The sequence below is a fragment of the Pteronotus mesoamericanus genome, unplaced genomic scaffold (genome assembly GCF_021234165.1).
Source record: "Pteronotus mesoamericanus isolate MK-2021 breed Mesoamerican mustached bat unplaced genomic scaffold, CSHL_Meso_final contig_2, whole genome shotgun sequence".
Classification (NCBI taxonomy): domain Eukaryota; kingdom Metazoa; phylum Chordata; class Mammalia; order Chiroptera; family Mormoopidae; genus Pteronotus; species Pteronotus mesoamericanus.
Window position 1 is genome coordinate 22,348,725 of NW_026555084.1, and position 26,103 is coordinate 22,374,827.

Here is a 26,103-nt window from a genome sequence, read left to right on the forward strand (position 1 = left end):
CAATTTTAATGGAACCAAATGATTATACAATAATATTTTATATACATTCAAGGAGAAAACAAACAAACAAAAAAATCTTGCAAATTCTTTGGGAATTGTAGAAAGCAAGCAGCGGGGAGCATGTCCTTGTAAAGACCCTTCTTGGAGTTGGAACTGGTGATTAGTATTTTGGTCTTTTCACTTCAACCCTGCAAAAGGAGAAATGAGTCAGCATGTCAATAAACTAAGCAACTCCCCAGTCCCAAAGAGGATGAATAATCATGCTCACCCATCAGCTTCCATCTTCTTCCTCTTCTCAATGATCTGCAGGAAGGAGTTAGAATGGATAGTTATAATGCCAGTCTAAGCTCACCTGAGGCCCAAGGCTGATCTCTCTGCTTCCATGGCTCCCAAACCCCTTGCCTATTCCTAGGTGAGTGGACCAGTGTCTCCTCCCAGTTGACACCCTCCCACCAGAGAGGCAGTCCCGCTTACCGCGCTAATCTTTTTCCACTGGCGATCAAGCTCTGCCTTGTCATTGGTTTCCTTGAAGCGCCTGGTTTTCCGTCCCTCAGACATTTTGATGCCATACTGGAATGCAGCCCTGAGGGGAAAAACGGGCAATTGGGAGAAGGCGGCATTAGTTGCATAGCACTAGCAAGGTGTTCCCAGAGAGCCCTGTGAGCAGAGAAGCCATATGGAAATATCCCAGCAAGACTACACCCTCTACCTTGGTGTGGGGCAGCTCCACCCATCACTTCCCTCTCTTCACAGCCTGGCCAAATTTAGTACCAACTCACTTGGGCAAAGCCTCCTTGTTGTTCATATACTCGCTGTATTCTTCCTGGGTATCGAAATCCCAGCGACCCAAGGGGCCCTTCTTGTTACCCTGTTGCACGACAATGGGAGACCGGGAAGGAAGAGATGTCAATGGAAATGGAATTTTACCCCTTGATTAAAGCCAGGCTCTCCCACAATCCCAGATTTCATCATTTATGAATCCTACCTTAATAAATAATAAAATGCTTACTATGAATTTATTATGTGCCAGGCATTAGTCTAAACACTGAATACCTATCTTAGAATTCTCTCAAAAACTCTAGTAAGAGAAAATATACCTCTCTCCATTTTCCTGAAGATGGAACTGAGGCACAAGCAGTGAAGTAAGTTGGCAAGGTAACAAAACTAATAAATGGCAGAGCCAGCGTTAAGCAAGGCTCCAGGATGGAATTAAAACCATGCTCTTAACCACTGCAGTACAGGGAGAACAAAGACAAAGGAGATGAAATTTCTTTACCATTTATGGTATGTTTGTTGGGTTTTAAGGGTTGGAGAAAAATTCCAACACTGGCAGGCTAGAATAAACTTCATTATTTTCAAAAGACTGCAATTCTTTCCGCCCTTTCTACTTATACACTAAAGACTTGCATACTGCCGAGAATAGGAATCACACCCTGGCATGTTGTAGGAGACAGATGAAGAAATATATTTTTGGCTCTCATTTGATTTTTGTACCAGCACTTTGAAATAGTTCAGTGGCCCATGACCCCACCATGCTGTCGATCCCATTACTGCAGCTGAGGGAAGGTGAGGACAAGTAAATGAGACAGATCTTCTGGGAGTGGGAAAAGGGATATGGACTAAAGAGTAACTGCCCAGAGCCTCCACCCATCCTTCCAACGCCATACCTGGTCCATTTTGCTGTAATCAACCTCCTCGTCACTGTCTACAGCCATGTCATCCATCCTAAAAAGAAGCAACAACTGAGCAGATGGTCCAGACCCAGACTCCTATGCTTCATCTAGAAACCTACCCGAGTAAGAAACTATATGCCTAGGAATGACCATCCTCCCCAGACCCCCCAGTCATGGCCTAATAGAATAGTTCATCCAAGTACAAAGTACCTATGGATGCCAGCAAATCAAATTTTCACTTTATCGCATCCTTCCCCACCCCTCCACCCCCAACCCTCTTCTCCAATCATGCCAGCCTCCCTTAAGAGTCTCACGTACGTGGCCGGGTAGCACTCAGCGTAACTGTTGGACATGCCAAAGAAATCTCCCAGCTGCTTCTTGTCCTCTGGCTTCTTCAGCATATGTTGTGTTAAAGACAATAATCCTGCCTGTAGCAGAAAAGCTTCAAGCAGAAAGGGCCAAGGGCTCAAAGCATTAACATGAAAGCTCTAAGGAGAGGACTATGAACTTGAATGGGTTCTCTCACAAAGGTCAAAGTCACAATGACTTCATCCTGGTCAAAATTAACAAAAAAGGGCAGAAGCCAAGTTGTGGGAAAGCAGGGAGGCAGGTGGAGTTGGAATTAAAAAAGAACAATTCTCGCCCTGGCAAGTGTGGTTCAGTGGACTGAGTGCCAACCTGTGAACCAAAGGGTTGTGCGCCAGGTCCCCCAGTAGGGAGCGTATGAGAGGCAACCACACATTGATGTTTCTCTCCCTCTTCTCCCTCCCTTCCCCTCTCTAAAAATAAAAATTAAAAAACAAATAAATAAATAGAGAACAATTCTCTAGAACCCAGAAACTTATTGAAATAAAGGATATGATTCAGTGCTTTCCCAGCCAGCAGAACCAGCAAACTTTTCATTGATTGATTTGATCAACTCCTTGGCAGATCCAGGTCCTGGGGAAAGAGTTCTTTCTATTAGCACATTGAAATGAGGAATTTACAACCTCTCCCCTAAAACACATTTCCAACCTGTAGCTTTCATAAAAACACTTTTTAAGCAACAGAACCCATTTAGCTAACATTTTAATCACACCCCAACTAATAATGAACTACTCTGGGTGGGATGGCATAGTATGCTCAGAATATTATCCACTCAACCTCACATCCTCAAGACCCCACAGCTTGAGAAATTTTATCTAACAGATCACATAAACCCTGTCACTGCCCAGGAAGATGGACGGAACCCCAGAACTACCTTCTGTCTATTCCATATAACAAGACATGTGGATCTTATGAGAACCCAAGACCAGGAAGTCCCCCAACCCCACCCTTGCAGGCTCTGAGCTCTAGGTCAGACTCTCAGCCAGGGGAAAACAGGCGTTCCAGAGCCACTGCAATACACCTTGGATACAACTCACCTTTGTCAACGTCAATGGGCTAGAAAGAAAATAAAATCTGAAGTCAGTGTCACCATTAGGGATTTCCACTCATCCCCCACTCCCCAGGTCTGAATCAATTCCCTGCCCCCATTGTCCCCCTTTAGAGAACGGTGCCTACCCTGCATTAGTTGACCTGGCGGCCTCTATGGATCCCTGAGGTGCCTATGTAACAGAGGGGTCCTGTACCAGGCTGGGCAGGCAGAGAGGTAGGCAGCTCCACCACGTGGCACGAGGGGCCACATCTTACCTCATCGTCCACTTTCGGCTTCTCAAAGTAGCTGTGCCTCTTCTTCTCTTCCTCTCTCTCTCGGTCCCGCTCCCGCTCTCGTTCTCGTTCCCGCTCTCTGTCACGATCTCTGTCTCTCTCCCGATCACGCTCCCGTTCACGATATCTCTCTCGTTCCTTGTCCCGAGGTGTCTTGGTTGTGGAGGGCACATAATCCCCAATGTCTTCAAATATACTAGGAAAACAAAGATTAGTTGCCCAAGTCACACGCACACTTTCACTTCCCCTGGCCATTTCTCTAGATTCACATACCCAGACCTCCCCAAAATGCTAAAGACAAGAAACACAGAGCCCCCTTCCTCCCTCCGATCAGGTGACAGGGGCTAGGATACATACTTCATGTCAGCCTCAGGGGGCTTCTTCTCTTCTAGCTTCCCTAAAATATGAAGAAAGGAATGAGGAAAACTCATTAATTCCCACTCAGCCTCATCAAGCTTTCTTTTTTTAAAAAAGATTTTTTTAATTTATTTATTTATTTTTAGACAGAGAAGGGAGGGAGAGAGGGAAAGAAACATCAATGTGTGGTTGCTTCTCATGCGCCCCCCCAGGGGACCTGGCCCAAAACCCAGGCATGTGCCCTGACTGGGAATTGAACAGGAAACTCTTTGATTCCCAGGCCAACACTCAATCCACCCAGCCACACCAGCTAGGGCCCTTTTATTATTTTTTTTCTCTTAAAGATTTTATTTTTAGAGAAAAGGGAATAGAGGAAGGAGGAGAGGGAGACACACATTGATGTTTGAGAGAAACATTAATTGGTTGCCTCTCACAGGCCCCCAGCTGGGGACCTGGCCTGCAACCCAGGCACGTGCCCTGACAAGGAATCAAACCAGCCACCTTTCGGTTTAGGGGATGAAGCCCAACCCATTGAGCAACACCAGTCACGGCTTTTTCATGTTCAATTCCCTTTTAAACACCTGTTTAGAAGGTGGGACAGGAGGCTACCCATTCTCTCCTTCTCCTGCCTCAGAGTTAACCATTGCCTCCTGGGTGGGTCGAATAGCCAGAAACTGGATGTAACCATCTCCTTGTCAATGCTACACTGCTCTCAATTTCCTCTGTTCCTCAGGAGCCTCCCAATGTTCTGGAGACGGAAGGCTCCAGGAGACCTTGGTTCCATCCTCAAATGCCCCTCCAGAGGTTCTCCCTAACCCTCCAGGTTACCTTTGTCCTTCTTCTTGAGCTTCTTGTTGCGGGTACCTTGCCTCAGGTAGGAAAGGATCTGAGTGAGCTTGCTGATGACAATGTCATTTGTAGTCAGTGTGGTCTGGGCCTGAAAAATCCCAGGAAGCAAGAATGTTATCCCACTGAGAAGGAATCTCTTCATTTATTCATTCATTCACTTAAGAAATTGAAGGATGAGTTAGAATCAACTAGGTGAAGACTGGGAAAGGAAGTGTTGTAGAAGGACATTCCAGAGGGATGAGAGCATGCAAAGGTCTGGATCAAAAGTGATCCTACACATTAAAGAAAGCAAGGATGACTGAAGAGCTAGCAACAGGGAAGCACGGTGAAAACAGGCTGGGAAGTCCAGAAGATGCAGAGGCTCATTGGCCACAATAAAGATTTTACTCTCTAATACTGAGAAACCAGTGAGAGCTTCCAAACTGGTGAGACAAAAATTCATGTCTTGAAATGATCACTCTGGCCACATATAAAAATGGAACTGGAGACTGGGATGGGGGGTTGGGGTGATAGCTAAAAAGTACATGTTATTTTTGGGGGGTGATGAAAATGTTTCAAAATTGACTGTCCTAATTACACAATTCTATATGTATATTAAAAGCCATTGAATTACACACTTTAAAGCAGCAAACTGTGGCCCTGGCAAGGTATCTCAGTTGCTTAGAGCATCATCCCATTACACCAAGGCTGCAGGTATGATCCCCAGTCAGGGCACATACAAGAATCAATCAATGAGTACATAAATAAGTGGAACAACAAATCAGTGTTTTTCTCTCTCTCCTCTCTTTCTTCCTCTAATATCAATAAATTTTTAAAAGGGGGGGGAGGAACTATATGGTATGTGAATTACATCTCAGTAGTAATTAAAAATAAATATTAGAAGGGAACCAGAGTAGAAATAGAGAAACCAATTAGGAGACTCTTTTAATAGTTCCAGGAAGAGATGATGGCTTGGACTAGGATGCCATTGGTGGGGGGAGAGAGGAAAGCGAATGGATTCAGTTGAGATTTAGGAGATGAAAAGTGGACAGAACTTGGTGATGGGTTAAATGTGGTCAATGAGGCGGGGGCAGAATTGAGGCTGATTTCCAGGTCTGAGACTCGTGTGAAAAGCTTTCAGGATTTGGGTTACTCACCTCCATGGTGGGGCAATCAGCTTTGCTGCGGATAAGAGTGGTGGGGATGTCTGTGTCAGCATACTCATCATCCAGGTCTACCACATAGGCCATGCGGCCCGGCAGGAACAGCTCATTCCGCTCATATGCCTTGCTTTTGAAGAGCATGCGGTAAACATTGCGGCCTATGAAAAGAGAAAGAGTAGCAAGAAGCCAATGAGAGCCTCCTACAATAATGCCTGCCATTTACTGAGCGCTTACTCTGTGCCAGCCAACATACCAATGCTATGCACGCTTTACTTTGCTTCAGTCATTGTTCAAGACAGCTTTGTGAGGGAGGTATTATCTCCCTTTAACTAATAAGAATATTAAAGCTCAGAATTAAGTGGTTTACCTAAAGTCATACAGCTACCAAGTGACAAAACAAAGAATGAGACCCTGGCAGTCTAACTCCTCCTATTCACTCTTCTCCATTGCCTTCTCAAGGGTACTATGTGCTTACCATTGTATGAGGCCCTGAGAGGAAAAAGGATGAGGGTTGTTTAAAAAAAAAAAAGATTTATTTATTTTTAGAGAGGGGAAGAGAAACATCAATTGGTTGCCTCTTGCATGTCAACTGGGAACCTGGCCCGCAACCCAGGCATGTGCCCTGGCTGGGAATCACACCAGCGACCTTTCAGTCTGTGGGACGACACCCAACCCGCTGAGCCACACCAGTCAGGGTAAGGATGAGGTTTAAGGTAATATTAATGATGAATGAAAAACCAGTTGTTAGTAGGCATATTGCCTATATTCTCTTCATTCAAATAATCCCATGACGTGAACATTAGCTCCAGTTTTGCCGCTGGACAAACAGGCACTGAAAAATAAAGTCAGATGCCTAAACCACACGCTTACTGTGTTTGCATCAGCAGGATTCTAACCCAGTTCTCTCAGACTGCAAGTTCTCGATTTTTAATCACCAACAATGCTACCTCCCTTAAAGTATGAGCCCTAATCTGAAAGAGCTTCCCATGTAAGGACATTAATAACATAGGAAATAACTAAGTCCACATCTGAATTTCTACTAGAGTATTTTTGGGACACTAGCTGAAAAGAGGAAAAAAAGGCTGAAGGAAAAGGGAAGCATATCCTGCTCAGCGCATTAGTCTACAATTCAACTAGAATGCAGAGCCACTAGTGTGGGAACTCTGTACTCACCCAAACGTGTTTTAAATTCAATTTTATTTTCTGGATCCTCATCTTTCCTGAAAAGACAAAAAAAAAATTTTTATTTTATTTTTTTTTGCTAAATGTGTTCCTACTTTAGGTTCCACATTTCTAAACTCCCAAATTCCCCCTGATGTTTACGTACTTGGTTTCCTTCTGGGGCTTTTCCATTAGTTCCTCCTCCTCTTTCTCTTTGCTGGCAATCTCAGCTCGTACCTAACAGGAAAGCAAGTAGCATTTTGACATGTAACCATTTTTACACGTATTTACTGATACCAATATACCACACACTACCAGGAACTAAGAACTCAATACTAAACAAGCCAGTATAATCCTTGCTCTAATGGATCTTATAGCAGGAGAGACAGATATATTAAATAATTAATCAACAAAGTGTGGTAACTGCTGTAAGTAAAATAGAAGAGGTATGCAAGGGTGCAGGGAGTGGGAGGTGAGGAGTGGAGAGAAAATAAAACTGAGTTGAGACTTGAAGAAGTAGCAATTAGTCCTACAGGAGGGCAACCGTTACCCCTTCTAGACGGTCTGAACTAACAGCAGTCTCCCTTCTCACCGTGAAAGGGCCACACAAGAGCATGCAGCTTTCTAGTATCAAGTCTCCACTCACTCACCAAGGCTCACCTTTTGAAGCAGAGCAAAATCCAAGCCTTTCACCAAATGGGTGTGTTCCATGTCACCACCCAAGAACTTGGACTCTTGGATCAACTGTCTTCTCTTTTCTGCAGCTGATTTGTCCCTATATAACAAAAAAGGCCACATTAGAACAGTCCTCTGTGGGTGGCAAATGCCTTGTGAAATGGCCTGATGTGGGCTCAAGATCAGGGAAAGTGTAAGAAGAATTCACACTGCAACTGTCTGACTCTGGAAGGCAGAGGAAACCGTGCCCAGGCCCCCTCGGTACGTACGCCTCAGCAGTGGGGCCCACAGCCCTGTAGTTGGCTGTGGTGCTGATCAGTTCGGTTTCCTCATAATCTTTATTCACGCCATCTCTCCGTTCCTTGGCTCGGTCCCGGTACTTCTCTGCTAGTTCTCTCTCTCTCTCAATTTCTTGTTGGCGAAGCTTGGCATAATAACTATGACCAGAGAAAAACAAATGTGTAAGGCTCACTGGCTGCTATCCCAACGTCGACAGAACTGTTCCTGCCTGTTTCCCTACACCTTCATCCAATTCTCTATAGTGAAAGCTCATGTAAATCCTGAAAAAACTGCTGGTCACCTCTTCATAGTCCTCAAAATCACAACTACAGCATCTTTCAACTCTCAGATACACTGTTCCATCTGCCGCTTCAGGACACTCCATCTTTCACTTCAGAATTCTTTAATGCCACCCAACTCTGCACCACTGACTCTCTATAGGTATAAGACTTTTCTAAATGGAAACGGTGAAGTCATCTGAATTATTATCATCTTCCAAGTTTCAACAGAAAATAAATCACTCCTTGCCAGTTCTCCCCGAGAAGAGTGGAAAGCTAATAACGGGCCCAGAAAGTCTAGTATCATATAAATAACAATGATGATGACGATGATAGCAGCCAAGATTTATTGGATGGTTACTATATGCCAGGCACTGGCACTAAGCGTTTACATGCACTGTCACAATTGATCTCATGACAACCTAATAAAAGTTACTATGGCTATTTCTATTCGATACATGAAAATATTAAGGGTTAGAAAGGTTAAGCAAAATGCTAAGGTTATTCTGCTATAAACTGGTAAAGAGATTAAAACACTGCAGGCTGATTTCAAACCCCTCAACTGCCACTCCACGTATCATTCCTCTCCACTCTGAAAGCTGGGAGCCTTATGACAATAAAGGAAAACTTTAGTCTCTAGTGGTTTAACTAGCCCCTACTCCTTTCCCTCAAACATTATCCAACTTAACACCCAACATTCCTCCCTCCTTCCTTCACCTTTTCTTTTTTCTCCTTCGTGCAGCTGGGTCTTCATCTTCGTTGTACTCCCTTGGCATCCTAGAAAAGAAAGAAATTTACTGATGGCAAAATCCTGCCACTCCAAAAAGGAACCCCAAAAAGTGTGCTTGAGGACTGAAGAAAAGTTTAGAGCACTAACACGAGCAACAGTTTCCATCAGGCAGAGATCCACATTAATATTTGCAGGTGAGTGGTTCTCACTTTAGAGGGCATCACAACCATCTGAAGGACTGTTTATTTAAATTGTTTCCTCAAATATCTGCCCCAGAATCTGAGTCTGTGGGGCTAGAATGGGCCCAGGAATCTTCCCGTTTAAGCACCAGCAGCAACTTTAGTACAAGTGGTTCACGGAAAAGTGGTTCTAGGACAAGTGGTCCTAGAAAAAGTAAATCTCAGAGCATCCCAGTCTCCACGGGTGCTTCAATTTCCACTGGAGAAAGACTCAGAACGACAGACTTCAAAAAAGAACTAGTCTTCCAGTTCCTAAGATAACTAGATAAATAGATTTTCTGTAGGAAGGAGACGGGAGACTGGCTGGATCACCCCAGAACTTACTCATGGTGACGTGACTTGGAGGGCGGTGCAGAGGTAGGTGCAGCCCTTGGGGTCATGAGAAGTTTCCTAAAGTCTTCATTGGTGAGTTTTGATCTAGAAGGCAAAGATTTTAAAAATTAGTACCCAATAAAAATTAGAAAAGAAGTATGTAAAAAACATGGTTAATTTTACTGGAAATCAGGGACATAAAACTTAAAACAAAACAGGCGGCCCTGGCTGCGTAGCTCAGTCGGTTAGAGCATCATCCCAATATGCCAAGGCTGCAGGCTCAATTCCTGGTCAGGGCACATACAAGAATCAGCCGTTGAATGCATAATAAGTGGATCAACAAATCAATGTTTCTCTCTCTCTTGAATCAATAAATTAAAAAATAAATAAAATGTTTAACAATGCCACTTCTACTGCATCAAAGTGTTAATTATTAAAAAGTTTGATTAATCACCCTAGCTGGTATGGCTCAGTGGATGGAGCACCGGCCTGCAAACCAAGAGGTTGCCGGTTCAATTCCTGGTAAGGGCACATGCTTGGGTGGCAGGCCAGGTCCTCAGCTGGGGGCGAATGAGATGCAACTAATCCATGTTTCTCTCGCTCATTGATGTTACTCTTTTTCCCTCCCTTCCCCCTTCTCTGAAAATAAATAAATAAAATCTTTTTAAAAATGGTAATTAAAAAAAATAGTTTGAATAATCAACTATGAGTGAGAATTTGGGAAGTGGATACTCTTATATTCTGCTGATGGCATATAAACCAGTAGAACTTATTTGGAGGGCAATTTGGCCGTATCTATTAAAATTTAAGTACATACCTCCTATGACCCAGCAACTCCATTCATCTAAATAAATGGCCAGTTCTCAGTTACAGCTTTGAAAATAAAAATGTGCAAACTACCTCAATGTCCATTAACTGGCAACTAACTAACTAAACTGGGATGGTGTTTTCCAAGTGTGGAAAACTGATGGTACAAGAGATTATTTTTATTAGTGCGGTGACAAGGAGTCATTCATTGCCCAAATTTTAGTCAGGTACCTTTGAGCCCTCTTCCAACTAGGCCTCTCCTTTGGCCTGCTGAGCCCAGTTTTAACAATGGAAAAATGCAAGTATAAATAAGTATATTATATGATACCATTTAATTTAAACATTTTAATTCACAAAGCAGTGATACATTTTCCTGAAACATAAATATATGTATATAAATGCATTTTTAAAAAGAGTAAGAAATAAAAGTACACATAAGAAAGATAACAATAGTTAGCTCTAAGAAAGGGACTGGAACTGGTGATTTTATCAAAGTGAGTTTTACCCTTATCTCAGATGTTTTAATGTTCTATAAGAGGAATTCCTATGCAATGTGTAATTAAACATCAACTTTCAAAACTAGCGCCCTCCCTGCCAGAATTTCCCTTCTAATACTCTTATGCAGTTGACCTGATCCAAGTAAAGGGGCAAGTGGTACAATTTTTTGACCACCCTTGCTGACAAGACATTCAGAATTCTTTTACCAACATCACCGCCACCAGCCTACCCATTGCCCAGCTAAATCAAAACACTCACTGGTGGAAGGAGTGAGGGTCATCCACATCGTGGCCATCTGGGGCCAAAGGGTTGGAGAACGGCTCGCCTAAGAAAAAGTATAGGCATTAATGTAATCAATCTCTTTGGCGTCAGGTCCTGAGCAAACGTTAGGGATATAACAGTGAACAATACAGATGTACTTTTGTCAAACTGCTCAAAATCTAGTGAGGAAGAAAAGCAAGAACAGCGACAGTAACAATACAATGTAGTAAGTACTTAAGTAGGAAAAAACAAAGGGGTGTGGGAGACCTGAGGAGGAGGCCCCTACACCAGCTGGAGGATCAGCAAAGATATTACGTGAGAGAGAAACCGGAACAACTCAAGATTAAATGACAGGGGGTTTCGGGAGAGGGAGGAAAGTTCACAAACCCCATCTGTCGACACTTGGGCAAAGACCGGGCTTAGAGACAGAGTCTGGAGCTTCCCGACCTCATTTGGGCCCAACGACTTCGCCAAGGCTTCTAGCGTCACTCCAGCCCCTCTCCACCCTCACAGACACACACACACCCTGTTTAAGGTCAAAATAACGCGCCAAGTGTCCCGAGCCCCGCAGAGAAGAAAGGACAGACGACCCGAGACTTACTATCTCGCTCTGGCATTTCGCCGCGGTGCTTCAACGCAAGCAAGGACTGCGGTTTCACTACCAACAAAGCGGCGACAGCCTTTTCCCCACAATGCACCTCCGGATCCAACCCACAGTGCTTTGCGCCACGCCCCCACCCCCCGCCCCGTCTTTCCGCACACACCCCCGCGCAGGGCGACTCGGACGGTGCCCTACAAGGCTTTTATATCACCGGCTAACTTTGACCCCGCCCCCTACGTCAGCTGACCTATCGCGGGGACGAGAGGGTCCGCGATTGGTCCGCCAGGAGAAATTGGCCAGAAGGCCTGCGCAGGGGGGTGGGTACTAGCAGAGATGGCGGCGGCCGCTGTGAGTCGTGGGGTCGGGGCCAAGCTGGCTCTGCGAGAGATTCGCATCCACTTATGCCAGCGCTCTCCAGGCAGCCAGGGCGTCAGGTGAGGCACTTCGTGGGGAAGCGGGCGGGCGGACTTCGGGGCGGTGGGGTCATGACCTCGACCTCCCGGTGGTTGGAGGAGCGGGAGCCCACACAGTACGCGTGGCGTTTTCTTGGGAACCGCAGGGATTTCATCGAGAAGCGATATGTGGAGCTGAAGAAAGCGAACCCCGACCTGCCCATCCTAATCCGCGAGTGCTCTGATGTGCAGCCGAAACTCTGGGCCCGCTATGGTGAGTGCGGGACGCTACGAGCCTGGGACCGCAGTGGGTAAACAAGGGTTCGAGTAGACAAACAGCCGTCCAAGGTCAAGCAAAAACTGGTCGAGTCTGGAACTAAGACTTTGGCCTTGCTTTTGACCTTGTTGCCATTAAGGAAATTTGCGTTCTTAAGATTATAAGATGCTTTGTGTCTTGGGTAATAGCCGTTTGGAGGTGGGCCCAGTCCTGCATAGGGACCTACAGCTGTCATTTTTGTAATTCATAATCCTTCGAAATTATGTGTGGGCAGTGCCGGTCCAGAGTGTTAGATTCTCAATTATGAAAAACTAAAATAATGATTCTGTGTTGAACACTTAATGTTAGGTTCTGTACTTGGTGCTTTCCTACCTAAGTCTCATTTAATCTTCATTATATGAGTGTCTTGATTCTATTTTGGTTGTTGAATCAAAATTTTTACGGAACATACCAATGATTATGTAGCTGGATGTAACAGGGTTGAGCCTTTACATATGTTCCCCTTCCTAGAATGCACTTCTGCCAGACATCCATGGCTGGCTCCTTATCAGTCAGGTTATTTTCAGCTCTGAGCTTTTATGGATCACCTCAAAAAGCCATTCCCTGACCAGTTACGTAACATTGCCCCAGCCCCTTTTTAGCATATTACCTATTTACACCTACCACAATCTGAAAATTACTATCATGTTGCCTGGCACATAGTAGGCACACAATAAATGTTTATGCATAGTGGTATTTTAATCATGGTTCTTAACACCTTGCCCTAGGAATGTCGAGGAAGAGGGGAGTCACACCTAAGGCAGATTGATTCTAGCAGTGGACATCTGTAGTAATGCCATGTGCTAAAAACTGAAGGAGGAAAAAGCTTCTCCTTCCACAATCTGGTAAAGGAAATGGACTCAAACAGCTACAGTGTATTACACTAAATGACTATGGGAGCCACAGAATGGGCACCCAGCCAAGTCTAGGTCCATGCAATGCTCACATGGTTAATAAATGCCTACTATTCTGCCCTTTAACACTTCCATTAAACACCTTCCTTACCTTTGAGGCCGCCCACAGTCAGCCAAAATTCTAGTTGGACCTGGGCTTCCTAGGTGTGTTTGAGACCCACTGGATAAATTCTGGTCAGACCAAATCCACCTTGATCATCTCTTTACTACCTTCCTATCATAACAACACTGTAAGCTGATGACAAAGACATGTTGTTATACTTTGCTAGCCCCAATAGTGCAGAGAGGATACTTAGTCACCTCCCTTTCTCTACAGCATTTGGCCAAGAGAAGAATGTCTCTTTGAACAACTTTAGCGCTGATCAGGTAACCAGAGCCGTAGAGAATGTGCTAAGTGGCAAAGCCTGAAGCCTTCACTGAGAATTAAGGGTGACAGCCCCACAGCCTGGGCTCTGCTGGACTGAGTACAATGTGGAAAAATGTGTTCTGTTATTTATAAACCTTGTGCTGTAAGATGCTGTCTCAGAATGTTCTTTACTTCATTCCACCTTCTACCCCTTATTGTGCAACCACTGAGGCAAAGTAGTTTAATATAAAAATACAACTTTATTCTGTCCCATTAAAAGCCACCAGCGGCTAAAACAAAAGAAAGAGGGAGAGATTGATTCCAGGACCCCAGAATGAGTAGACCACACCCACTTCCCTCTGGTCCCGCCCAGGCAGTGCTGAGTGAAAGAAGGGGAGTTGGAGTCCAAAGGTCTTGGTTTAGGCTTGGGTGTGGGATCAGAGAACATGAGGAGTCATTATGATCCTAAACCCCCAAAAAGGGACTCCATGGACATGGAAGGTGGGGAGGAGTGGAGCGACATTGAGAAGCCAGGTCACCCATGAAGAGCTGTCCGCTGGAGAGCATGCACTCGATCCTGGAGCTGTGCCTCCTCCTCATGCCTTTTAAGGGCCTGTAGGCCTGATTGCTGCAGGAAGGCCTGGGCAGCCTAATGGCAGGGAAGAAAAGGATTCAACACCCTAACACGCAATTCCCAGGACGTTAGGGGTTAGCCCACCTCTTTCCGGGAGAGGGTGCACTCCCAATAAGAGGATGTTCTTTCTGACCTGGACCCCTTATAGGCTATCCAGGTCCAGAGAAGTGACTATAGTCAGAACTGGAAGGAAAGGGGCTATGGTGAGGCTGCAGGCTTCAGAACAAAGGGGATTGAGAGCCAGGACCAGAAACCAACCTCTGGCCGATAGAGGAACAGCAGTTGCAGCAGCTCCAAACTCTGGCCTACTACGTCAGTGTCAGAGAAGGCCAATGTGTCCAGCAAGGAGGACAGCAGGGGTCCTGGCCACAGATGCCAGCAATAAGCAGGACCCTTCTCTGCAACGTTGCACAGAACTGTGAGCACCTGTAGACAGATCCATATCCACACAAAGGATGAAAGCCATTTACAGCAAAAACTATATAGAGTGCTGACCACGTGTCCCAGGCACTGTGCCAAGCAATATTATAAGCATGTTCTGTGAGCTCCACGTTGTCCTCAGGATTACTATTCCTAATTGTAAATCAGGAAACTGAAGCTCTAAGGTGATTAGTTCATTTGTCCAATGTTAGTAGCTAGTAAACCAGTTTAGGGACTCACACCTAGATGGGCCTGCCCCTGACCCTGAGACTATCCATATCATCCCACTTGCAAGCTCTCTGTTTACACTTCAGCCACTAGACCTTGAACTCAGATGATTCCAATACCTACCAATACGCTCACCACATTAGACACTGGCAACAACTGCAAGAGAGGCTCAATCAGATCCAGGGAGAGCAAGGAGGTACAGAAGCTAGGACTGTGTGCTGGAAGGGAAAACGTCAGGGTGAAGTCCCTCAAATTGCAGCCTGAAAACACCCCTTCAATCCAACCCATCTCAGTCCAAGCTATAAGGAAGTTTTCCCAGTATCTAAATGTCCTGGCCTGGGCAGGTTATGGGTCATACCAGTGAGGTTGTTAAGAAGCCAGAGACCCTCAGGAAGCAGGCTGGGCTGTTTCTGGAAGAAGAACTGCAGAAGGATAAATAAGGATGCTACAACACGCTCATCTCTGAGCTGCATTTGCCCTTCCACCGCATCCACCGCTGGCTCTGTTAGCAAGTTGCTTAGACACCGAAGCACAGGGCACACCAGCTGCAAAGACAAGTTGGGGCCCAGGTGTAAGGAGGAAGGGGCAACCTACACACTGGAGAAGGAACACAGTAGGAAGAAAGACTGAGCAGATCTTGACCTGTCCTCTTCACCTACCAGCTCCAGTTCTGCATCCTCAGATCTCTGGACAGCACCAGCCAAGTCCAACAGCAGCAGCCCCAGAGTGGACAGAGCCCCATGGGTGATGAGCAAGGCATTGTTGACCTGGCTGGGCCACAGGAAACAAGTATTGAATAGTTACTGCTCAGCCAATTCCACGTTAAGCTGGCAAACAGCCTAGGTCTGTGGGTTTCGTGGGTTTCCTGAGTTCTGAGAAAAGGCCATGTAAGGGGGAAAACAACTCCAGAACCCAGAATTCAAAAACCTAAGTGTCACAAAGGGAACCACAGGGAAGGTCTGTGGCACTTTCCCAACCAGCCTGTTACCTGCAGATGATGTAGTGAAGGCACCAGGCAAACTCCATAGCGACTCCAGGGTTCAGCTTTGGGCCAGGTTGCAACAGTCGCAGCATGTGCTGGGGGAGAGTGGAGCCCAGGACGGCGCTGCCAGCAGAAGCAGAGCTGTGAGTAAGGACCACAGAAGGCAAGGTGCCTGTCGCTCTTCCCAATCCCTAATAGCTGGTGGGAAAAGCGTCCAAACCCAAAGTCCTTCCCAGCCAGACACACGGAGTTAAATGTGCAAAAGCTCTGGACCAGACGTAATAAGGTACCAAGAAGCTACATTGCCAAATGGGTCGCCCCCTAACTGCACATCTGCAGACACAATTGCACTTACGGGATGATCTTCTCTGGAGCTTCCTTAGCCTGCAGGAGCTGCGACAAGGCATATCCAAGGGCTTCCAGCACACTCAGATGGGGGGACTAGAAGTAGACAGGGTAGGGGTCTCACTCTTGGAAGCTGGGGGGGAAGATTTCTTGAGTTTTTCAACCCCTTACCACAGGGCAGAGGCTGGAGCTGCCTACCCAAAGCAGCCGGGGCACGTGGAGAGAAGTGAGGGGAGGACTGCCCCGGGAAGATGACAGAAAAGGTGGACACTCACCTGCATGCAGGCAGCCAAGGCCGGAACAATGCCCTGTGGCAGGAGCTGCCTTCTCACAGCTTCACTCTCCACGATCAGGTTACCCAGTGTATACAGACAGAGCTCCTGAGAGCGGGACAACGAAAGCACTAGGCTTGGCCCACATCAGTTCAGGGTGGGGGTGGGGCTGCAGAGGAGGGAGCAGCCCCATCCTTGAGACTCTGGGCACAAGAGGGTGGAAGATGATGGAAGGGTGTATGTATGACTGTGGGCATCAGGGGAAACAGGTTTTCTTCTCCCTACCTGCCAGCTCAAACTGCACCCAAAGACACAATTTCTAAACTCAAGCCAAAAACAAAGTAGGAAGGGACAGGGCTTACTATAAAATCTGAGCTGTGACCGGAGAGGTAGGTGAGAAGGTAGGAAGTGGCTGGCAGGCAGGCCTCGGCCACCGCAGATTGCTCGGAATGAGAGAGCTCATGAAGGCACCGAGCCGCCTCAAGCTGCAGCAGGGCCTGGTTGCTGGTCAGGAGCCCGACCAGGGTCCGCATGCTGCCCTCCAGCCTACATGAGTGAGTACCAGAGCCCTGTTCAGCCTGCGGCCCCTCCCCTCCACGCTCCTATCCATCCCTCAGAGCCCCGGCCACCACCCACCACCCACACTGACCTGATGAAGGTCTGCTGCGTCTCTGGGCGCTGCAAGCCTCGACGAAGGCTGACCAGAGCTCCCTCTCTCTCCTTTTCCTCTGTTCCCCGCTGGGCCAACCACAGGAACTGCTGGATCTGGAGGACAGGGCAGGGAGAGAGAGCAATACAGTTGCCACAAAGCAAATCTTGAGCCTGACTCTGCCCATGTCACCTGTGAGCCCTCCAATACTGCACCATCCCTAGAACTTGTCATTCACACTAATACGGCCAGGAAGTGCCAACACTGCAGTGGAGCGGACAGAAGAGCGAATCAGGACTGGGCTTAATACCAGCCCTGCCACCTCCTCTTCAAGGGACCTAAACCTCAGTTCTCACCTGAAAAAAAAAAATGGGACTAACACCTATCCCACCTTCTTACCAGGTTGTTTCAAGAATAATATTTAAACCTGGCATAACAAACCCCTGCAAGTCATCTCCTCATGCAACCTGTACCCTAACACCACCTAGCATAACACAACTTTTTAAAGCTGCCAAGATTTTGCACAATCTGTTTCTTCTGCCTGGCATACCCTCCCTAGGTCCTCTGCCCTTTGGATTTCTGCTCCTGTCACTGCCTCTGGGAAGTTTACTCCTTCTGGCTTCCTGTGGCAGACAGGTGTTTCTATTGTGCCTCATGTTTCCCTTATGACAGGTGGTAGCACATCTGTCTCCTTCATGGGCTGTGAAGACTTCAAAGAAAGGGACTCTCCTCTTGTGTACCTTAGTACAGTACCCAGCAGTTTCTTGGCCTAAGTACAGAATGAATAAATGGTAAAACCCAGGCATAAGTGCTTTGTAAACTGCGTACGTACACATAGACTATACAGGGGATGCCCAATACTTGCTGAATGAATAAATGAACTAAAACCAACCCTTTCATTCATTTGTTCAATAAATACTGTGCAGGCATCTGAGTTTTCGATCATGACAAAGATAGGGTCTGGGTCCCTGTGGACTTAAAGGAGTTTGGTCTCTATGTATGCGCCCCCACCCCCACCCCGACACAGGTCTCTGTGTATATTTAAAAGACACATCTAACTGATGTATGGAGAATGAACTTGAGGGTGGCAAGTACAGATGCAAATGACCCGCTAAGAGGCTGCTGTAAGTATCCACTGGAGGGTGGTAGAGCTGTGATGGCGAGGCACAGAAAGACTCCAGTTTTGTTTGTTTTTAATCCTCACCAAGGAAATTTTTTTCATTGCTTTTAAAGAGTGAGGAAGGGAGAGAGAAACATCTGTGAGAGACAGAAACATCGACTGGTTGACTCTTAACGTGCTCCCGCACAGCCTCGATCGGGTATCGAACCCACGAGTATTCGGTTATGGGGACTACACTCCAACCAACTGAGCCACGCCGGCCAGGGCATCTCCACAGTTCTTTAAAAGGTTTTAAAAAAAAATTAAAAAAAAAAAAAAAACAACCCCAGCTACGACTTAAGTACTGATATGGGGATGAGGGTCGGGATGGCGTGAAGGATACCCCAGTTTCTGGCTTGGCCCGTTGTAGGTTTTGAAGGGACCGCGTTCAGGTTTGGGGATGGATCTCGAGTACTAGAGGACGGAAACTGGCGCCCGCCAGTACGGACCTCACCGCGCACCCTGCCCCCTCACCTCGGCTTCCCCGAGGGTCAAGTCCACACATCCCCTTTCGGCTTCCTCTGGGGAGTCGTCTCTCAGCAGCCTCTTGCTGACCAGCTGCTGCTCTCTCCTCGCCTTCCGCAATGCTAGGGACAAAGCAGCCAGCTGAGGGCAAAGGAGGGGCATCCAAAACCCAGAACTCCGTCTCCCACCGCCATACCCCATCCTCCCGTGTTCCCCCGCCCGCCCGCACCTGCCTCCCGCTCCCGCCGGCGGCGCCGTAGCTCCTCCACGCCGCATCCCACCGGCCCGAGACGGCCCTGCCGTCGGTTCCACATGATGGAACTGGAGGAAACCCTCGCTGCACGCAAGTTGGGGATCACAAACCCCACGTATGGAAGACGGCAGTGACCGCGCAGCCGCAGCAGCGCGGGGCGGAAGGGGCGGTAAAGCAGGCGGGGCTCCACGCCCAGTGAAGGCGGTGCGGTGCGAGGGGGCGCGGCCAGGGGCTGAGGCGAGGGGAAGGGAGGAGCGGGGCAAAGGGCGGGGCTGGGAGAGACGCAGGGAGGGTGGAACGGAGACGCGGGAAGGCTGAGGGGTGGAATCTGGGCTGAGAGCCAAGCAAGGGTTCCAGCCCCTCGTTTTGTCTTCCCACCACTAGGAAAGTGCGTAGAACTGTACTCAGAAAAGGAGGAAAGAAACTCAATCCCCACCCCGGCCGGCCCCGGTCACCTTCCACTCAGCAAACCACCTCCCCGCTCCTGAATCACCCTAGAGAGACATTCAAAACTAGCCCAAGTTCTATGAACATATGGGATACCATTTATTGGTGAAATGGTATCTGCACCCCACACTCACACTTCACCCCAACCAACACCCTTCCCACCGATGAGTGGCCATGCGTTGCCATACTGAATGTTCACAATTAAAATTACCCCCAGTTCACGGTTGAGGAAAATGAGACAAATATAATTATTTCACTGTTCTGCATAAAAGTGAGTTGTATTACTTTTAGAATAAAGTAACTCACCGCATTTTGAATGCCAATAATTTACTGGGTACTGGGGAAACACTGATGAGTTTTTAAAAAGGTGTCCCTTACCCTCAAAATCCAAATCGTAGCCAACTATGCCCTACATGGTCTAATCCCTGCACACATCTCCAATGTCAGCTGAAAGGCACCTCACTTTTTCACCTCTCCTGGACCTTCCCTTTGTTACCTAAACAAGCCCTGTTCTTTTCCTCCTCCAGGATTTAGCACAGGCTGTTCCTCTACCTAGAGCCCTGTCCCTGTCCCCCACCCTAATCCCCCCCAAACAGTCCCCTTCTCTTAATTAACACCATCCTCAAGATCTCAACTCTTATGTCCCCCGCTCAGTTGTACTGGACCATTTGCCCCTGTTATGAGAGTTTATAGCAGCATATACTTTTTCACGACCCTTTTAAGAACTGTCATTAAGTTATAGTGTAACTGATGTTGTCTCCACCAAAACCACCTTTACAGCTCTAAGAGAGCAGTGTCCTAATAGTACTTAAGAAATGTCTTTGGAGGCCTCTAATTTTTAGATATTTATTACTTAAGCAAATACACAAATAAGAAAAAAAAATCCAGAAAAAGACATTGTCCTTCTCACCAACTTCCTTCTTTGAATTTAATTCCACCTCTTGAGTCAACTGATAAAGTCTTTGATCTCATCCGCAAAACATCTAGGTAAGTAGCTGTAGACCATCATCCTTCTGTCTACCGCACCTTGTCTCCAGGCCCAGCACCATCCAGCCCCCAGACAGCGATTTATTGAGCACCTACTCTGTATCATGCCCTGGCTGGGCATAGGGCCTGAGTCTTGTCCCTTTCCTCATGGACAGAATGACTTCTATACCTACATCTTTCTCTTGGTGGGGAAGGTATGATATGTTCCCAGGCAAAAACTATGTTCTGCCCAGAATGTCTGCTCAGTTACAGCTGCCCAAATGGCCTTTTGACACTTACTTACCTGGCAACACTGTTAACCCTATAAGAAACAGGCCCATGTCTTCTCTACTACAGGCCTAGCTGTTCCCTTCTCCTACCACAAGTCCCCTGTAAGAGTTTTCTTCATTATGGACTGTGGTTCTGGGTCTGTTTTCACCTCCCCCACCTACTAGAATACTTGGGAGACTAAGTAACGGCCATGTGGGCATCCCAGAGCATTGCACCATCCTAGTACTTGGTAGACAAATGGCAGATATTCTTAAATTAATGTATGAGTTGGAAATCTTTGCAGAAACTTACTTCCCCTCTCATCTTGGACCCCTCAACCAGAATGCCTCCACTAAGATGATGGGATTTACTTAGGAGCCAGGCTTTGATGGCCCTAGTCTTCTGAATGCAGAGGCTCTGACAAAGAAGATAACAATCAGGGCTACTGTCAATAGATGTGGCTCTGTGCCAAAGACTTTACTTAGAGACAGGTATTATTTTTTTATATTTATTTTTAGAGAGAGGGAAATGGAGGGAGAGAGAAATATTGATGTGCAAGAGATACATCAATTGGTTGCATCTCGCACTCCCCCTACTGGGGACCTGGCCTGCAAGCCAGGCATGTACCATGACTGGGAATAGAACCAGCGACCTTTTGCTTCTCAGTCTGGCACTCAATCCACTGAGCCATACCAGCCAGAGCATTATATCCATTTTAAAAGCAGAAACTCAGATATCTGAGGCCCAGAAACTTTCCCAAGTCTGACAATCTCAGCGTTAGATCTAGGGAGGGATTCCATGCTTGGCTTTCTGATGCAGGGTCAGTGTATTTAACACTGAGTTATATTAACATCTTGGTCCTTGGGGATTTCCTAGTGACCAATGAGGTCAGGCCTTGGGGCATGGCTCAGGACATCAGGGCATTTCCAACAGGACACAGAGAGGAGAGGGAGGCCTCCTTGTTTGGATTGGGGACAGATGTGAAGCTACTTTTGGAAAATAAGGGTATTCAAATGTTTTTCATGTAGCTCTTTCCCCAAAACTCCGTAAGTGCAGACCTGTGAGAGCTTTTGTGAAAGTGTTAACAACAAAACTTCCATGGCTTAAAACTTTTTTATTTTATTTTACTTTTTTAAAGTTATTGATTTTGAGAGAGGGAAAGAAAGAGGGAGGAGAGAGAGACATAGATCTGTTGTTCCACTATGAATTCATTGGTTGATTCTCGTATGTGCCCTAATCAAAGATCAAACCCACAACCTTGGCACATGGGGATGACTCTCTAACCAACTGAGCTACCCAACCAGGGTTGAAACATTTTTTTTGAAATAAAGGGTTTTTGGAGCCATATGCTAGCCAAAAAAGGACCAGGTCCTGGGGCCGGAAGTCTAAACCAAGAGCAACATGGCTAGGTGGAGAAAGCAACATGCCCACTCTGCTGGAGTTGATGGGCTCTTTTATACGTTATGTTTTGGGGGAAGAAAGATGTAAGTTGTTTAAAAGCCCTAGCTGGTGTGGCTCGGTGGATGGCATGCCAGCCTAAGAATGAAAGAGTCACAGTTTGATTCCCAGTCAAGGCACATGCTTGGGTTGCAGGCAAGGTCCCCTGTAGGGGGCACGCAAGAGGCAACTACACACTGATGTTTCCCTCTTTCTCCTTCCCTTCCCCTCTCTCTAAAAATAAATAAATAAATGAATGAATGAATGAATTTTTTAGAAGAATTTACATTGGTTATAGATACAGAGGAGAGAAAAAGTGGAGACAGTTCCATGATAGATGCACAGTCTGAAAAGAAGAAATATTTACTACTTTTGATTAGTTACAGTCAACAGTCCTAAATGTTCAGGCCTATGCAAGATGCAATGACCTAGTGGTAGGATAGATGCCTGGAGACTCATTCGAAGCTCCAACATATATTCAGGAATGTGAGCAGTCTTTGTTAGCTGGTCCACAGCTATTAACTGGTCAATGAGTTCTGTCTCTTTCGCTTATTCTCTGGCCACTGTAATTTTAATTAGAACATCTCGGAGTTTTTCTCTTGTCAAAGCATAAACCCTACCACACCCTTTGGGACACTTGCATTTTTTGTTACAACAAGTGAGTTACTAGCTGATCCTCCTTCAACGTAGGTCCAGCGCTTCCTAGGACACAGGAACTGTGTTGGGGGAGGGCAGGGGAGCACTAGGTACAAGTGGGAAAATTGTGTTAAAAATACCTAGTTTTTCAGGATAAGGAAATGAGAACTAAGAGCGAGTGGCTTGGCCAATGTGTTTCTGTCAAACACATCGACTTAAGAAAAATATTATTTTCTTAATCAACAAAGTTAAAGGACAAGTCAGCAAAAAATTTAAAAAGGGAAGAGAAGTTGTTCTCCACATAAACTTCCTCCTCTTGAACTTAATTCCAGCCCTTGGAGTCAGTAGATGAAATCTGAAATCTCTTCCACAAAATATCCAGGTAAACATGGGAGGATATTCAGGGGATTGGACTTGGATGATGGGAGGTTAATAGTAACCACTAGGATTAGGGAAAAGTCCAGGAGGCTACCCAGGCTGAGTCGCTGGGATACAGGCAGGGGAGGCAAGAGTCCTGGTAGGAGGCACTGGAGATCTTCCTTCCTCCGTACCCACGGGAGAAACCTGGGGGCGTGAGTCATCAGGGTACTGCCGGGGGCCGGGCACACTAGAGGTCCTGAGGGATCCTTCCTGTTACGTCCCTCCTCCCAGCAACATCCTTCATTGCAAAATTTCCCAGAAGGGTAATAAATGGAGTGGCGAAAAAAAGGTGGGGAGTGACCCGAGTTCACAGAGGAGGAAACAAAGTGACATTCTTGAGGTTATATAAACTCTCAGAGACCGCCAAAGGGTGTGTGGAGTCTGGAAGCTGGCTAGTGCAGCCGTAGAGGAAAGCAGCCGAAACCTTTCCCAGAGCCCGCCGGGGACGCAAAGGCTCTGAGCGCCCACCTATCGACCATGGTGAGTGTACGGTCTTGGGGCCGAACGGAGGCTACTCGGGGAATTCCAGGGACTGTCTCGGGCCTCCCTGACCTCCGCTCTCTTTTCAGGTGCGGGCGCCCTCCCAGCTGCTGCTGCTGCTATTGCTGCCTCTGCTTCACCTCTCTGCGGCCACACCGGAGCCCTGCGAAATAGACGATGAGGATAAACGCTGCGCCTGCAACTTCACGGGTCCGGAGCCCGAATGGTCCAGCGCCTTACAGTGTCTAAGTGCCTTGGAGGTGGAGGTCCGTGGCGGCGGCCGCAGCCTGCAACAATTTGTAAGGTTCGCCGACACCGACCCGAAGCAGTTTGCCGACATGGTCAAGGCTCTGCGCTTGCGGCGACTCACGGTGGGCAATGCACAGGTGCCGGCTCTGCTTCTGGCCGCGGTCCTGCGTGGGCTGGGACCCTCCCGCCTCAAGCACCTAACGCTCGAGGACTTGGAAGTAACCGGCACGATGCCGCTGCCACCTCTGGAAGACATTGGACCTGCGCTTTCCACCCTCACTGTCCGTAACGTGTCGTGGGCAACAGGCGGTGCCTGGCTGGCCGAACTGCAGCAGTGGCTCAAGCCGGGTCTCAAAGTACTGAACATTGCGCAAGCACACTCGCTCGCCTTTCCCTGCGCAGACCTCCGCACCTTCACCTCCCTCACCACCCTGGACCTGTCTGACAATCCTGGACTGGGCGAGCGCGGACTGACAGCCGCTCTCTGCCCGAACAAATTCCCGGCTCTGCAGGAGCTAGTGCTACGCAATGCGGGGATGGAAACGCCAAGCGGCGTATGCTCGGCGCTGGCGGCGGCAGGTGTGAAACCCCAGAGCTTAGACCTCAGCCACAACCCGCTGCGCGCCACGACACCGGGCGCTGCCCAGTGCACCTGGCCCAGCACACTGAGCTCTCTCAACCTGGCGTTCGCTGGCCTGGAGCAGGTGCCTAAAGGACTGCCGGCCGAGCTCAGAGAGCTTGATCTCAGCCACAATAGGCTGAAGAGGGCGCCGCAGCCAGATGAGCTGCCCAAGGTGAGTACCCTGACAGTGAACGGGAATCCCTTTCTGGACCCTGATGCCGCCAAGCACCAAGGAAACCTGATCTCCGGTGTGGTCCCAACCTCTGCGTGTACGACCCTGGCCTTGGGGATATCTGGAACTGTTGCGCTGCTCCGAGGAACTGGGGTCTTGGCCTAAGAGGGCCCAGGGGAGAAGAATGGACGTCCTCAGGACGTCTCCACCAACCACTTTTCTGCCCATCGTTATTAAAATCTTAAACAACAGTCCTTGTCATTCACTTAACTGATGCTTGCTGGGTATCCGCTCTGTGCTGGGAACAATGCTGGATGGGGAATCCATTATACTGAGATTTTCCTCACTTCAACTCCTCAGAAACCATATCTGCTTAAGTAAAGAACTTCAGGGGCAGGAGACTCAGGGAAACGTTGTCTCTCTAGGACTGTGCGGAAGACACAAGGGGTTTCTGTGCAATCTGTGCTTTTTGAGCAGATTCCTGGTACCTGTGTTAAAGGGTATTCGTAAACATAACTAGGAAGAGACAGAATGTTTCCTTTCAGGTGCATTTTCTGCGAGCCATTTGGTCTCTCAAAAACAATAAAACCCACAGCCGTTTGCTTCCTCTCTCTCTCTCTCTCTCTCTCTCTCTCAGAGGAAGGACAGCTATGCCAGCTGTCCATCATAATCACTGAGTTGCATAATTTTAAGAGACCTCTCTTCTGCACACACTGGCACACTGGTTTCCATTGTGTCAACTGATGGGGAATTTGGGCATGGGGAAGTGATGCAAGATGCAATCCTTAAATTGTCTCGGAACCAGAGACCTCGTGATTAGGTTGGTATGTACTGTCTAGCTGTTTCAGGCTGGCTCTTTGATTTGAAAATAGGATAACATCTTAGACCTTCACAGCTTCTTAGACCCATCACAGGGCAATTAACAGGATTGCCCCCCGCCCCCCATCCACAGTATCTTTGAAACCCAGGACATCAGCCAACGGTGTTCCTTCTAAGACTTTCTTCTTCATTAAATCCAGGAGACAGCCACATTTATTAGAGCTAGATACCTGCCTCACAGGATGGGAGAAGGCATGCAAGCTCAGCCCTCCAGACTGCCTCCTTCCAGTGTCCAGAACCACACAGATAGGAATGGAGAATGAAAATTAGTATTGATAGGAGCGTTACACAGGTCACCAGACCACAGGCTCAAAGAATCATGGGAACAGCTAAATAAACTGCCAACACCAATCAGGAAAACCCACTGGAGTATCCTAAAGAAGACTTCATCCAGCCTGTTGGGACATTTCTGGCATCAGAGAATTAACCACTTTAAGAAGCTTCTTACATTGAATAGCTCTGAGAACTCTTCACCAAACAGTTATAGAGGCCCTGCTCCACCTCAGGCTCTGTGCTAGGAGCCTGGTATACAAAGATACAGCAGAAAAGTCATGCCCTTCGGGAATTCTCAAGACAGCAAGGGAAACATACACAAAAAG

The 26,103-nt window shown here is 47.3% G+C and overlaps 4 protein-coding genes across 4 annotated transcripts; 2 read left to right on the plus strand and 2 right to left on the minus strand.

Annotated features, from left to right (window-relative positions):
• Positions 1 to 10: 10 nt before the first annotated feature.
• IK (IK cytokine) lies at positions 11 to 11,683 on the minus strand. The gene is made up of 20 exons (XM_054568335.1): positions 11,552 to 11,683; positions 10,948 to 11,014; positions 9,397 to 9,489; positions 8,821 to 8,880; positions 7,816 to 7,983; positions 7,532 to 7,646; positions 7,038 to 7,108; positions 6,884 to 6,930; positions 5,705 to 5,868; positions 4,548 to 4,656; positions 3,720 to 3,759; positions 3,345 to 3,558; positions 3,077 to 3,095; positions 2,534 to 2,612; positions 1,992 to 2,072; positions 1,668 to 1,725; positions 780 to 868; positions 475 to 583; positions 269 to 303; positions 11 to 188 (listed from the first exon to the last, which is right to left on the minus strand). The coding sequence occupies exons 1-20, from the start codon at positions 11,565 to 11,567 to the stop codon at positions 161 to 163; spliced, it is 1,662 nt and encodes a 553-aa protein (XP_054424310.1). The 5' UTR covers positions 11,568 to 11,683; the 3' UTR covers positions 11 to 160.
• A 148-nt stretch (positions 11,684 to 11,831) lies between these two features.
• On the plus strand, positions 11,832 to 13,760 carry NDUFA2 (NADH:ubiquinone oxidoreductase subunit A2). The gene is made up of 3 exons (XM_054568333.1): positions 11,832 to 11,985; positions 12,111 to 12,217; positions 13,490 to 13,760. The coding sequence occupies exons 1-3, from the start codon at positions 11,885 to 11,887 to the stop codon at positions 13,579 to 13,581; spliced, it is 300 nt and encodes a 99-aa protein (XP_054424308.1). The 5' UTR covers positions 11,832 to 11,884; the 3' UTR covers positions 13,582 to 13,760.
• A 32-nt stretch (positions 13,761 to 13,792) lies between these two features.
• On the minus strand, positions 13,793 to 19,072 carry TMCO6 (transmembrane and coiled-coil domains 6). The gene is made up of 12 exons (XM_054568332.1): positions 18,903 to 19,072; positions 18,683 to 18,795; positions 17,050 to 17,165; positions 16,763 to 16,946; positions 16,404 to 16,508; positions 16,139 to 16,224; positions 15,790 to 15,906; positions 15,461 to 15,572; positions 15,160 to 15,346; positions 14,925 to 15,019; positions 14,412 to 14,579; positions 13,793 to 14,168 (listed from the first exon to the last, which is right to left on the minus strand). Exons 1-12 carry the CDS (start codon positions 18,985 to 18,987, stop codon positions 14,055 to 14,057), a joined length of 1,482 nt encoding a protein of 493 aa, XP_054424307.1. The 5' UTR covers positions 18,988 to 19,072; the 3' UTR covers positions 13,793 to 14,054.
• Positions 19,073 to 22,997: 3,925 nt separating this feature from the next.
• Positions 22,998 to 25,368, plus strand: CD14 (CD14 molecule). Its single transcript, XM_054567957.1, has 3 exons — positions 22,998 to 23,064; positions 23,460 to 23,582; positions 23,672 to 25,368. The coding sequence occupies exons 2-3, from the start codon at positions 23,580 to 23,582 to the stop codon at positions 24,788 to 24,790; spliced, it is 1,122 nt and encodes a 373-aa protein (XP_054423932.1). The 5' UTR covers positions 22,998 to 23,064; positions 23,460 to 23,579; the 3' UTR covers positions 24,791 to 25,368.
• Positions 25,369 to 26,103: the final 735 nt, after the last annotated feature.